We start from the raw sequence: 15,000 nt of genomic DNA on the forward strand, positions 1-15,000 counted from the left end.
GAGAGAGAGAGAGAGAGAGAGAGAGAGAGAGAGAGTTGTCATAATGAATAAATAAGCAGATGGTGATATATTTTCTTGTCACTGGTATCGGCTTCGTATTATCATCATTTCCGTGCTCCATTTCTCGAGCATTTCTTGGCGTGAAAGGCAGATGGCGCCTCACTTAGCACTTCTCACGCCTCGCAGCCAAGTTCACAGCACCCTCTGATCCAATGCTTAAGATCTCACTGGGAGTAATTATCGTTTCATTAGGTGTCTATTGCCTTCTCCGTTGAGACGTTCTTCCATTTTTCCTTTTTCTTTTTTTTCTTTTTTCTTTGCTTTCTCTTCTTTTCCTTCCTTATTTTCTCACCATCTTTTTCGTTCATCCATTTATCCTTCCTCTCTTTCTACCTTTCTTTTTCTCTTCTTTATTTTCTCTTTCCACTCTTTCTTCCATTCTTCTTTTTTTACCCATTTTTCTTGCTTCTTTTTCTATCTCTTCTTTTTCTTCTTCATTTTATGTACATCTATTTGGCTCATTTCCATTTATCTTTCCTCTTTTTTATCCTTTCTTATTTTCAACCCACTTTTTTCTTCCTTTTTTTTTCTTTACTTCTTTCTCTCCTTTTTCTTTTTTTTTTTTTGTATTTTCTCTCCATTCATTTCGCCGATCCATTTATCCTTCCTCTGCTTCTTCCTAGGGATGGTGAGAAATAGCTTAAGTGTTTACTACACAAATTGTAGAAGTATTCTGAATAAAATAGACTTGCTTAGAGGAATAGCGAGTGTAGAGAAATTTGATATCATTGCTTTAACTGAAACTTGGTTAGATATGTCAGGAAAAGTATTTAATCCAGAGGTTAAGATAGATGGGTATACAATGTTCTATAAAGATAGAGAAAACAGGAGAGGAGGAGGTGTCGCGTTATACGTTAGGGACACATTACAGTGCTGTATGAACAATAGAATTAAAACAGATAACAAAGCAGAGTCGATATGGGTAGATATTAAGGAAGGATCGCAGTCAGTAGTACTAGGGGTAGTTTACAGACCACCGACCAGTACAGAGGAAATTAACACCTCACTGTGGCAGGAATTAAATAGAGCAGGCAGGTACAGTCAGGTATGTGTGGTAGGAGATTTTAATTTTAGGAATATCGACTGGAGTCTGATTGTGGGTAACAAGGAAGCAGAGGAATTCCTTAAGGTAATTCAGGATAATTTTTTAAAACAGGTAGTCGTAGAACCCACAAGGGGAATAATATTCTAGATTTAATTCTTACTAACAGGGAGGAAGCAGTCACGCAGGTAGAGGTTGGAGGACAGCTAGGTAACAGTGACCATAGGGAAATTAGGTACAATCTAGAGTGGGAAGAAACTGTTAGAAATAAAAACACTAGTAAAATACCTGACTTTAGGAGAGCAGATTTTGAAGAATTAAAAAGGTACCTCCAAGGAGTGGACTGGCAAAGGATGCAGGGTGAGGTCAGGTCAGGGACGGAGTTCAGAGAGATAAGGCAGGATGAGGGAGGTGAGGTGAGGCTCCAGAAGGGAGGAGGAAAGAGGAAGGGGGGAGATAGGTGTGAGTATGTTGGAATGTCAGGTCATGCTGAAATGAGAGAGGTAAGGTCGAGGCGAGTTGATGAGGGAGGGGAGAGGATGGTAGGAACGAGATGAGGGTTTTAGGTGAAGTAAATGTAGATGAATTGTATAAATATTTCGTAGATAAAGTTCATACAGGTCAGTTAGCAAATATCCCGTATAAAACAATAAGATCACAAAAAAATGACCCTAAATGGATGACTGCTAGGTTAAAGCATTATATAGGGCGTAAGAGAAGTATATATAAGAGATTAAAGGCAGGTGAGGAAGTTTTAAGGACACAGTATAATGAATTAGTTAGAACAGTCAGGAAGTTAACGAAGAAAGCTAAGGACAATTATGAATTAAGGGTAGCCAGCAAGGCGAAGACGGACCCCAAGGGATTTTATCAGGTATACAGGACGAAAAATAAGGATACTGTAGGTCCATTAAAGGCAGCAGATGGGGAGCTGGTTAGTTCTGGGAGGAGATTAGTAAACTTCTGAATGATTATTTTTTAACTGTCTTCACTCAGGAAAACATGCAGGATATGCCAGATAGTGAACAGGTGTTTAGAGCAGATGAGAATGAGAAGCTGACGGATATTTCCATAACTAGGGAGATAGTGGAGCAGGAGATAGATAGGCTAAAAAAGTTCAAGTCACCAGGACCTGATGAAATATATCCCAGAGTACTGAAGGAATGTAAAAAGATTATTAGTGAGCCGTTAGTTTCTGTCTTTAGGAAATCACTGGAGTCGGGTGAGGTACCAGACATGTGGAGGCAGGCTAATGTAGTACCCATCTTTAAGAAAGGGGATAAAACTTCAGCGTCTAATTATAGACCTGTCAGCTTAACTTCAGTTGTAGGTAAAATGTTAGAGTCAATAATAGCCAGGAACATTAGGGAACATTTAGACAAACATAACTTGATAAATCAGTCACAGCATGGCTTCACGAAGGGGAAGTCTTGCCTGACAAACTTGTTAAGTTTTTACAGTAAGGTGTACGAGGCAGTAGATAATGGTGATAGTTATGATATCTTATATCTGGACTTTAGTAAAGCATTCGACAAGGTGCCCCATCAAAGGCTCCTGAGAAAGATTAGGGCGCACGGGATAGATGGGAAGGTGTTAGGTTGGATAGGGTCATGGCTTGGTAACAGGCGACAGAGAGTGCTAATAAACGGCTCGAAATCCGAGTGGGGTCATGTCATTAGTGGGGTGCCACAGGGATCAGTATTAGGGCCATTATTATTTCTAATATATATCAATGACTTGGATAGTGGAATTAGTAGCGATGTTAGTAAATTTGCGGATGACACAAAGATAGGTAGATTAATTAGGTCAGAAGCGGATGCCATCGCCTTGCAGACAGACTTAGATAGAATGAATGAATGGACGGATAGATGGCAAATGCAATTTAATATCAATAAATGCAAAGTGCTTAGCGTAGGTAGAGGAAACCCACACAATAGGTACACATTAAACACCCAAACTCTGGTAGGTACAGGGTACGAGAAAGATTTAGGAGTTATAGTTAGCTCTGAACTCCGTCTAGGGAAACAATGCCTAGAAGCCAGAAACAAGGCAAATAGGGGTACTAGGATTCATTTTTAGGAGTGTTAAAAGTAGAAGGCCGGAAGTAATATTAAAGTTATACTTGGCGCTGGTCAGACCTCATCTAGACTACGCTGTGCAGTTCTGGTCCCCACATTACAGGAAAGATATAGGTCTATTAGAATCAGTACAGAGGAGAATGACTAAAAGGATACAGGGGATGAGGAGTATTCCTTACGAAGCGAGGTTGAAGCGGTTAAATTTACATTCTCTAGAGAGACGTAGGTTAAGAGGGGACCTGATAGAAGTCTTTAAGTGGTATAAGGGTTATAACAAGGGAGATGTAAGCAAAATTCTTAGGATCAGCAACCAGGGTAGAACAAGAAATAACGGGTTCAAGCTTGAAAAATTTAGGTTTAGGAAGGAGATAGGAAAAAACTGGTTCTCAAATAGAGTGGTAGATGAGTGGAACGGACTCAGTAATCATGTAGTTAGTGCTAGGACACTAGAGAGCTTTAAGAGAAGATTAGACAAGTTTATGGATGGGGATAGCAGATGGAAATAGGTAGGTGTGTTTCATACAGGGACTGCCACGTGTAAGCCTGGTCGCTTCTTGCAGCTTCCCTTATTTCTTATGTTCTTATGTTCTATTTTTTTTTTATAACTTTTCTACTTTCCTTCCTCTCTATTTTTTTATCTGCTCGTGAATTCAACTATTGTTCCTTTTTTCCCCTTTTTCCTTTATTCTTTTCTTCCGTCCTTTTTTTTCAGTTTTGTCCATTTTTTTCCTTTGTCATCCATCCATCTATTCACACCATGTCGCCGTGTCAGGGATAAATAAATAAATAAATATGTATGTAAATGTTGAAGTGTATACTCGTCTTTATTTCTTTTCTTACCATTTCCCTTTATTTATTTATTTTTTTTTATATATATATTAGATTTCATTTATATTTTTTCTTGTTTGGCTGTTTGTTTGTTCACTTTTCCTTCCTTCCTGCCCTCCTTCCTTCTTTCCTTTCTTCCTTCCTTCTTTTTATTGTCTTTCCTTTTCTTTTCCTGTTTTCTTTTATCCTCTTTCCTTCTTTGTTCCTATCCTTTTTCTTTTCTTTCCTTATTTCATTCTTCTTTCCTTCCTTCTTTTCCTCCTCTCTTCTTTATAATTCCCACCTTCCTTCCCTCATACCCTTCACCCATTCCTTCCTTTCTCCCTTCCTTCCATTCATCATTCATTTATTAATTATTCCTTCCACCGATCCATCCATTCATCCTCTCTCTCTCTCTCTCTCTCTCTCTCTCTCTCTCTCTCTCTCTCTCTCTCTCTCTCTCTCTCTGCTCCCATGCATCTCAGTACATCCCCTTCCCTCTCCGTTCCATTGACTGATCTATGAGCCAATAAATAAATCACCCTTTTTTCCTACTCCCATGACGAAGATATAGAGAAAGCCTCACCAAAGCGGAGCAACATAGATATTCATAAAACGATATCCAACTCTTCCTATAGTGACACCCTGAAAGAGAGAGGGGAAGAAAAATAGGTTTGTTTTCTGTTTGCTCAAATACGAGGTAGATTCTTTAAATTTTTGTCTTTTTCTCTCGTACCTGTTCGCACCTGTGCTTGCGGGAAAGGGTTGAGATTGGTTGTGATGGAAGGAAGGGAAAGTGTGTAGATGTGTGTGTGTGTGTGTGTGTGTGTGTGTGTGTGTGTGTGGAGTTTTGAGAGGTGATGGGTGTATGGTTTTGAGAGAGAGAGAGAGAGAGAGGAGGAGAGAGAGAGAGAGGGAGAGAGAGAGAGAGAAGAGAGAGAGAGAGAGAGAGAGAGAGAGAGAGAGAGAGAGAGAGAAAGAGAGAGAGAGAGAATCTTTTTACAATATGGCTGATAGGTAAGAGATAGATATATGTATAGACAGAACGATAGATAGATAGATTGTTAAATAAACGGACAGACAGAAAGATAGATAGATAGATAGATATAAATAAACAGATTGATAAGTATGATGAGAGAGAGAGAGAGAGAGAGAGAGAGAGAGGAGAGAGAGAGAGAGAGAGAGAGAGAGAGGTGAGAGAGAGAGAGAGAGAGAGAGAGAGAGAGGAGAGAGAGAGAGAGAGAGAGAGAGGTGAAACACGGCAGAAAAAAATGATGTCAACGAAATGGAAATGAAGGAAACTGACGCTGAATAAAAGATGTTGAGGGAGAGAGAAGGAAATAAAACGATGAAAGCATGGAGGGGGAGAGGAAAAAAGGAAGAAGGTAGTTGGAGAGGAGAAAACGGAAGTGTGTGAAGAAAAAGTAAGAAAAGTACGTGAAGAAAAAAGGAAAGAAATAAAAAAGATCAATTGGAGTGTGGAAGGAAAAGAGTTAAAAAGAGAAAAAAAAGATTAAAAAGAAGGGGAATACAAGAGAGAGAGAGAGAGAGAGAGAGAGAGAGAGAGAGAGAGAGAGAGAGAGAGAGAGAGAGAGAGAGAGAGGTCTGTCTTGTCACGGGCGGTTCGTCTCGATAAAATGTCCGGATTCCTCGTAATGGTGCGATTCATTCCAATTTATTCCGCACGTTGCTGCCCTTCATCTCTCTCTCTCTCTCTCTCTCTCTCTCTCTCTCTCTCTCTCTCTCTCTCTCTCTCTCTCTCCCTCTCTGTTTCCTTTCATCCCTTAGTTTTTTTCCTTATTTTTTTCCTTCGTTTATTTTGTGTTTCCCTCTTCACTCATTCCTTTTAATTTATTTTCTTTTTTTTAGGTGTATTTCATTGGTGTTCTTAGTCTCTCCCTTATTCATTTTCGTCTTTGCTTTGTTTTAGCTCTTTTCTCCTCTTCTTATTCTTTCTTTCTTCATTTTTACCTGTGGTCTTTCCTTCCCTTTTTCCTTCCTCACTTCCTTCGTTTATTACTTCTTTTATTTCTGCCTTCCTTCATTGATTTATCTATTTATTCTTTCCACGTATTTGCTTCCTTTTGTTTTTTTATTGTTGTTCCTTTGTTTCTTTTTTTCCTGCTTTTTATTTATTTATTTATTTTTATAATTTGTTTTCTCCTTCCCCCTCGTTCTTTCCATGTATCCGTTCTTCCTTATATCCATCCATTTGTTTTATTCTCCCATTCTTTCTCACCTTCCTTTCTTATTTGCTTTTTTTCTTTTTTTCTCTTTTCTTCATTCTTCCTCTCCTCTTTTCTTATTTTTTTCTTCTTTCCACTTTCCTTTCATTTTCCTCTCTTCCTTCCATCCGCCCAAAGAACATCGCCGCCTTCATCTCTTCCTTCCTTTCTTCCTTCCTTCCTTCCTTCCTTCCTTGCTTCATTCTCTACTAACTTACAGCTTACCTTTCCTCAATTCTTTCTTTCTTACTTTCTTCCCACCTCCTTTCTTTTTTACTTTTTTGTTCGTTCTTCCTTACTTTTTCCCTTCCTTCCTTCCTAACATTCCTCATTCCTTCTTTCCTTCCATCCATCCATCCATCCATCCTACTTACCTACCTACCTACCCCCTTATTTTTCCCTTCCCTTCCTTCTTTTCTTCCTTCCTTTCTTTCTCTCTTCTCACCTTCCTCTCTTACCTTACTTGCTTCACTTTCTTTGTTTTTTTTTTCCATCCCACACTTTCATAAAGCACCAAAACACTTACGAGGGTTTCACATTGTTTCGCTGGTTTGGGTTTTATGTTCGCTACGTGAGTGTGAGCAGTTTCTATTCATTTCGTTCTTATTTGTTTTGTTTCACTCGGTAATGCCTTGTTTCTTGTGGTGTTTCACGTTTAATGTATCTGTTTTGCCTGTATGTTTAGTATTTTGTTTGTTTGCCTTTCTGTCTGTCTGTCTGTCTGTCGCTCTGTCTGTCTATCTTTCTGTCGGTTTGTTTGTGTGTGTGTCTGTCTGTCAGTCTGTGTTTTTTTTTTTGTTTGTCTGCCCGTCTCTCTCTCTCTCTCTCTCTCTCTCTCTCTCTCTCTCTCTCTCTCTCTCTCTCTCTCTCTCTCTCTCTCTCTCTCTCTCTCTCTCTCTCTCTCTCAGGTAAACTTTTTATTTTTTTTTGTATTACGTGTGTGTGTGTGTGTGTGTGTGTGTGTGTGTGTGTGTGTGTGTGTGTGTGTGTGTGTGTGTGTGTGTGTGTGTGTGTGTGTGTGTGTGTGTGTGTGTGTGTGTGTGTGTGTGTGTGTGTGAGTGAGTGATAGACAGAGAGAGAGAGAGAGAGAGAGAGAGAGAGAGAGAGAGAGAGAGAGAGAGAGAGAGAGAGAGAGAGAGAGAGAGAGAGAGAGAGAGAGAGAGAGAGAGAGAGGTCTGCATTACCCTGGAGGAGACTTGAACACCCAGCCCTTAATGTTGCTTGGCATGATTTGCCGCCCTCACCTCAGGGACCCCGGCGTATTGTTGCTGTTTTTATGTGACCAGTTTTTCTCTTTTGTTTGTGCGCTGCCATTTCTCACCTGGGTCATAAGAGAGAGAGAGAGAGAGAGAGAGAGAGAGAGAGAGAGAGAGAGAGAGAGAGAGAGAGAGAGAGAGAGAGAGAGAGAGAGAGAGAGAGTTGTATAGATCACGCTTTCTGCTTACTCTTATCCATATTTCATCCATGTAAGTAATGCAAGGGTTAACTGTTCCCTCCCCTCTTTCACCCTCTTCACTGGTAAGCTGTGGAATAATCTATCTAGTTCTATTTTCACACATTCCTTCGACTTACTCTGACTCATCTTTTGTATATAAGGAAACTACTATAGCATTCAAATTCTTATTATACTTTCTTTGAAATAAGAAACAAGGATGACGTTCATAGCTTTTATTAAGTTTTCTATGATAATATTGTTCTTTCCACTTTTGTTTCAGGAAATATGACAGTAGTAGTTATCGTGTTCCGAAGCTACAGTGTTGTTGATATTCACGTGAAACGAAAATTTTTCAACACCTAAAGTCCTGTTTGCTGAAGTTGCTTTCGTTTTTAACTACATTGCTATTTGACTCGTTTTTCGTAATCATAAACCACTCTACAACATTTTCCTTTGTTCTAGAGGCATCTTTAAACTTCATGCTATCTGAATATTGCAAGATCCATTCTTTTTATTTGTTCTTTTTCTTTTTCCAAGTTCATTGTATTTCTTTTTATTCTTGACTTCCTTGTCAGCATCTTTGTCATCCTCCTCGCCTTGTATCTTTTAATTTTTCTAGTTTCCGTTGTTTCGTTTTTGCTTTCTCTTCTTTTTTACGTCCTCATCATAATCATTCAGGCTTTACTGTTATTTGTTGTTGTTTTGCCTCATCATAATCATTCTGGCTGTACTGTTATTCGTCCTTGTCCTCCTCCTCGTCCTTGTTTTCCTTCTTCTCTTGTTCCTGCTCATCCTCTTCTTCATCTACCACCACCACCACCACCACCAGTACTCTGACCCCTTAACGCACAGTGACATCAATACTTTTATTTCACTGCGACGAGTGTGACGTGTGAGTGACGTGCCGCCGTGACGTGAGCAGTGAGGTGTCGATCCTCTGTGTCACCCTCGCTACCGTGGCGTGAAGCGGCGTGACAACCAGAGACTGCTAAGAGAAAGAGGAAGAGAGAAGAGAGATTAACATCCTTGAAAACTGAGATAAAAAGGGAAATGAAATAGGAGTCGTTCTTTTGAGCAAAAGAAAAAAAAAAGGAATGAAGTAAGAGGGATTTTCTTTTCTTTTCTTTTTTTAAGGGATGAGGAAAAGAAAGGCAGAATAAAATAAAATAAAAGTCTTTGGGAATATTGTGGAAAAATGAGGGATCGAGAAAGGAACAGCAAGAGAGAAGGTTCTCTTTATTATTTTAAAGGTGTAAAGGAAAGAAAGGTAGAATAAAAAGGTTTCTAGAGTCTTTGGAAGTGTACGGTAAAAAAAAAAGTGGGATTAACATCCAACAAGAAAAAAACAAGAAAAGCTTTGTCTTTTTTTTAAGGTGTGAAGAAAAGAAATCAGAATGAAGAAATTAATAGAGTCTTTGGAAGTGATGAAAAAAAAATAAGGGATTGAGTAAGGAGCGACTTCAGTGAGATTGGTCGTCAATACAGGAAAGCTAGAAGACAACTGCAAGCCTCAGGAAAGTTGAAAAAAAAATATATGGAGGAGGCGAAAGATGAAACTAAAGAAAGCGATGTGGAAGATAGAGCGTCAAACTGAAGGAAGAGGAAGAGTAGGAGGAGGAGGAGATGGAGGAGGAGGGGAATAGGGAATCAAGTAGGTACAAAGGAATAAAACAAACAGAAACCGAACTTTGATCTTAACGAATCTATCTGCAATAACATACGTGATATACAGTAGCAGGAGGAGGAGGAGGAGGAGGAGGAGCAGCAGCAGCGGCAGGAGGAGGAGGGAGGAGAAGGACGAGGTAAAGACAAGTTGCAGAGAATGTGATAATTGGCAAGATGAAGAGGTGAAAATGGAAGGAATGAGGAACGTGACAAGATAAAAGAGATAGATAAAAGAGAAATGAAGGATGAGAGTTGGTGAAGAAGGAATAAAGAAAAAGGACGCTAGAGAGAATTGGGGTATGAAAAGCAACGTAGGAAAGATGGAGGAGGGAGAGAAGGAGAGGAAGAGACTGGAAAGGAGGGAGAGGTAGAGGTTGAATTGGAGCTGTGACTGACTGTATTAACTCTCTCTCTCTCTCTCTCTCTCTCTCTCTCTCTCTCTCTCTCTCTCTCTCTCTCTCTCTCTCTCTCTCTCTCTCTCTCTCTCTCTCTCTCTCTCTCTCTCTCCGGGCGTGTAAGTTACCTGCCCACCGCCATTGTCTAATTACGTGCCGCTCTCTGGGGAGTGACGTGTGTGTGTGTGTGTGTGTGTGTGTGTGTGTGTGTGTGTGTGTGTGTGTGTGTGAGCAAGAGAGAGAGAGAGAGAGAGAGAGAGAGAGAGAGAGAGAGAGAGAGAGAGAGAGAGAGAGAGAGAGAGAGAGAGAGAGAGAGAGAGAGAGAGAGTATTATGAGGATTAAAGTTATAACAATTAATCAAATAATTGTCGTAACTTTAATCCTCATAATACTGCTCAGGATCCCTAGTTTTAATTCATGTTTTTCTGTGACACATTCTCTCTCTCTCTCTCTCTCTCTCTCTCTCTCTCTCTCTCTCTCTCTCTCTCTCTCTCTCTCTCTCTCTCTCTCTCTCTCTCTCTCTCTCTCTCTCTCTCTCTCTCTCTCTCTCTCAGTCTTTGTGTTTATGGGTCATTCAACCGTCAGTCACAGGTGCCTTTCATTAAGACTTAATTAAGAAGCTCCACCTTCCCTCACTTGGCGCCTGTTATTCTCTGCTCCTAATTAGTGACACCTGATGCAAAGCGGAACGTATGAACGGCTTTCCTTCATGCCCTCTCTTTCTTATTTACAGGATGTGCTAGCAGGAAGATGGGCTGCGGGATAAGTACTGACGGATATCCCAACCAAGGGGTGAGTAAACTGAATATTGTGGCCGATTTTTTTCTCTATGTTGTGTTTCCTTTCTTTCGTACTTGTCACATTTGAGTTTTCTTTCTTTCCTTTTGTGTTTACCGCCTCTGCTTTCCTTTCTTTCCTTCGAATTTGTCTTATTTCAGTTTTCTTTCTCTCCTTCAAGCTTGCCGCCTTTCAGTTCTTTTCTTTATTTCTTTCATGCCGCCTTTCAGCTTTCTTTACCGCTCATAGCCGTTGCTGTGCGATGACCGGCCTTTGATGGTTGTGATGTGGGCGTTGGTGAGTGGAAGGAGAAGGGAGTAGTAGGAAGAATGTGTTGTATAAGCACGTACATAGTAACGGCACAAGAGGCTGAGATGTTGCAGTGTGCCTTCAGTGCAGCAGTAACAACCTAACTTAACCTAACTTAACTTACTTGACTTTTATGTTGTCTCGGGGTGCTTTTGTTTCATATTACTGGAAGTGTTATTATAAAGATCCCGCGTGCTTATCATTGAAGATTTGGGTAGTAATTTTTCAGTTAATACACCGCAATGGCCCCACACACACGAATGGGATGGCGAAGGGAAAATGGGAAAATGTTGGTAATAGCTTGCAAAGTCGCTAAGTTTCGGAAAAATTAGGCAGCCAAGTAACACACACACACACACACACACACACACACACACACACACACACACACACACACACACACACACACACACACACACACACACACACACACACACACACACACACACACACACACACACACACACACGTCAGTCCCCAAAGCATCAGCGGAGTGTGTCTTGTTGATCCTTTAAATCACGAGAATGTTTGTGTTGAGCTCCACGGCTTTTCATCCCCACAGTGACATTACCACCAACTGTTTCTTGCCAAAGAGCACCAAAGTTCTTCACTCTCCTTTGTGGCGACTGACTTCGACGCCTGGCACACGTGTTCTTCTTTCGCAAACTTGTGTGCTCAAAAGTTATTGTTTACTTCAAAGTTCTTAACGTTGCCGGACATAAAGCGTTCTCCTTGCTCCTCACTTGAGCTCAGAAATGACCGTGTAGTGTCTTGATCTTCAGTCTTCACCACCACCATCACTGTCACCATCACCACTACCATCACTGTCACCACCACCACCACCACCACCAGCACCACCACCACCACCACCACCATTGCTACTTCCTTCAACAGTTAACACCATGATGCGTGGAGCGAGAATTTGATTTTCAGGCTCATTTCATCGTTCTTAGTCAATTTAACTTTACGATTTGAAGTGTGTGTGTGTGTGTGTGTGTGTGTGTGTGTGTGTGTGTGTGTGTGTGTGTGTGTGTGTGTGTGTGTGTGTGTGTGTGTGTGTGTGCCAGACTGAAGTTGCTCATATGAATTGCATATGTGTTCATTAATTCATTCCAAGACACTAATTCCACGTAGCACCAGTCAATTTGCGGCGCCCTTCCAGCACTGGCTCACACCTCCCTCAGTATTCAGGTGATCACCGTCTCCTACAAGAGCAACGCGCCTGTTGTTGATAAGTCCTGATTCTCTGTCTAACTGGATTAACATTGTCTTGCTTGCTCGGCGTGGCGGCGTTCGCCCTCCCACCCAGCCTTTCCTCCACAGCTTCGTGACTGGAAAACACTCCACGCCTGCATCAGGTTAGCTCATTTCTATGACAGACAACTGCTCGCTGACTGAAAACTTTACCTCACGTCTCTTTTTGGCGAACTTTTCCTCGCTTCACTAACTCGCTGCGTGGTGTTGACTGCACAGCGGGAGTGGTTGCGTCAGCCGCGTGTTGCCTCAGATCCTGCTGTCACGGATGAAGCAGGATGAGACAGTGTATCTTCATTTTGAAAATAAAACTCGTATAAAGATTAGTAATGTTCCCGAGGCAGGTTTTAATTAACTGAAAGTGGAGATGGAGAAGAGCGCTGACGCTACATAACATGGGAATTAAACAACACAACCCCACTGGTCGACCACTTGCTGTGCCGCACTCGTCACCACTTTAGTCTTTTACACAACGCGGAATGGACACCGTTTTTTCTGTCATTCTTTTTGTCAAGCGAACAAGCAAGATCAACATTCCAGTGACGTCATGCGCGTGCTGGTGAAAAGACCAAGAAAAAAGATGCAATAGTGTCCACGTACGTAATGTTCCACGCTTTTGTTTCTATTCTCCCTCCCACAACCCCTCTTAGGTAAGGCTGTTTGCGGCTCAATGCCCGGCGTAGATCAAATTTTCAACGGAAGTAATTGGGAAGACTGAAGATCAATAGGTCATTATTCCTGAACTTATTGAGACGAACGATCACTTCCTCATATGTTGATAAACCATTACTGGTGTCTGGTGGAGGGAGGGAGGGAGGGAAGGAAGGGAAGTAAATGAAGAAAAAGAGTGGATGAGGAAGGAGTTTATTATTTATTAAGACATGACTAGAATGTGATGTTTAAGTGGTGAGAAGAATTGTATTGTTCCTTTATTTGGGGAGAGAGAGAGAGAGAGAGAGAGAGAGAGAGAGAGAGAGAGAGAGAGAGAGAGAGAGAGAGAGAGAGAGAGAGAGAGAGAGAGAGAGAGAGAGAGAGAGAGAGTAGGTTTTACACACACACACACACACACACACACACACACACACACACACACACACACAAATAAACACGAACAAACACGGAAGACAAGGTAAACAGATAGATCCATTGATAACCAGTCAGACAAACAGCCAAGGAGACAGTACACAGCAAAAAACAACCAGGTAATCGGGAAACCAGAAAACATACAGAGAGAACCATAGACAAAGAGATCATGGCATACATACAAATACACAGAAAACAGAGAACCTAGAAAAACCAGCAAGGCACGACCACCTGAGTTCCTGAAATGACACAGTTATGTAAAAAATTGAGGCAAAAAGAGAAAATCCTGTGGTGAAGCAAACTAATCCTACATCGGACAATCAAACATCCTTCGACCCTTCCTCGCACGCCTTCTACTCCCCTGTCCAGTGATTATTAAGGGAGCACGCACGCCTCCTTATGTAAAGCCATGGTGCCATCCTCTGTCAGACAAAATTATAAGCCACAACGAGCGCCGCCAGCCTCGCCCAACGCCGGTCGCCAATTGGTGGAAATCCGAAACTTGCTGTAATTGCAGTCTCCTCATGTTACCTGCCTGGCTCGGTGGACTCCATTACTCGGGGAAAAAAATAAATTGCCTTTTTTTAATTGTTGTTCAGGCTATTTTGGTCAAATGGCTTTGTTTATTTTGTTCTCTTAATTTGCTTACTTAAATCGTATGGTAAACGTCGCAAGGGAAAGAGAGAAATGTTTTTTTTAATTGTTGTTCAGCCTTTTCTGGGTCAGTGGCTTCGTTTAGTCTTTAATTTGCTTATTTGACTCGTCTGCTAAACGTCACTCCATTACTCGCAGGAAAAAGGAGACAAATTGCCTTTTTGGTAATTGTTATTCAGGTTTTTCGAGTCTAGTAGCTTTGTTTACTCTTTAATTTGCTTACTTAATTTTGTGCTAGACGTCGTGCCATTACTCCCAGAAAACAAAAGAGATGTGCTTTTTTTTTAATTGTTGCTCAGGCTTTTCTGATTCGGTAGCTCTGTTTGATTCTTAACTTATTTACTTGAATCTTATGATGAACGTTAGTTTCTGCGACGTGTAAGGCGCCTGAAATACTTACGGTGCTTCTGACTTCTTGTGGCTGAAGAGGTGATTATTTTTTCGCCAATAAAAAGGAAAAAAAAATGCTGATACGAAAAGTTATTAAGGATTGCAGTGGTTTCATTTTTAATTTGAAAGTTGTCTAATATTATAAATAAGGATATTTCATCTTGATTTTATTTTATCTTGTTTTATTTATTTATTCATTTATATATATATCTTTATTTATTTATTTATATTGATTGTTACTTTATTCATAGCTGTAAAATTCTTTGTGTTACGTTTACTTGATTCATTTATACATTATTGAGGAGGAGGAGGAAGAGGAGGATGGGAGGAGGAGGAGGAGGAGGAGGAGGAGAAGGAGAAGGAGAAAGAGGAGGAGGAAGAGGAGGAGAAAGAGAAGGAGGAATACATTTTCACCTCTGAAGTTTACGAGCCTCACGTCAATGTAGCAGACGAAGGCAAAGAGCAGAATGTGGTGGAAGTTATGAAGTTCATGTTGGTGGTAATGGCAGTTGTGGCGGCTGAGATACAGTGGTAATGGCGGTGTGTGTGTGTGTGTGTGTGTGTGTGTGTGTGTGTGTGTGTGTGTGTGTGTGTGTGTGTGTGTGGCATGCATGATGGAGGTTTGCGTGTGTACATAGACTCAAACATACATGGAAAAATACGATATACTTCTACGAAAAAAAATGTCGCAAGATTTTGGGTGTGTAAAAAAAAATAATGAATAAAAAATAGAAAAAAAAGAGTAAACACTGGATTTTTTCACGTTTAGAGCACACACACACACACACACACACACACACACACACACACACACACACACACACA

At 40.8% G+C, this 15,000-nt stretch overlaps 1 protein-coding gene across 4 annotated transcripts in view; it reads left to right on the forward strand.

The window, feature by feature from the left end:
* Positions 1–15,000, forward strand: part of LOC135102977 (tropomyosin-1, isoforms 33/34-like) — an 87,281-nt gene that overhangs the window by 4,390 nt on the left and 67,891 nt on the right. For all 4 annotated transcript variants that reach the window (XM_064008757.1, XM_064008755.1, XM_064008756.1 and 1 more), the window contains exon 2: positions 10,442–10,500. In XM_064008757.1, coding sequence (XP_063864827.1) covers positions 10,459–10,500 — 42 coding nt within the window. In that variant the 5' untranslated portion in view covers positions 10,442–10,458. The remainder of the gene's footprint in view (positions 1–10,441; positions 10,501–15,000) is intronic.

The sequence above is a fragment of the Scylla paramamosain genome, chromosome 8 (genome assembly GCF_035594125.1).
Source record: "Scylla paramamosain isolate STU-SP2022 chromosome 8, ASM3559412v1, whole genome shotgun sequence".
NCBI lineage: Eukaryota > Metazoa > Arthropoda > Malacostraca > Decapoda > Portunidae > Scylla > Scylla paramamosain.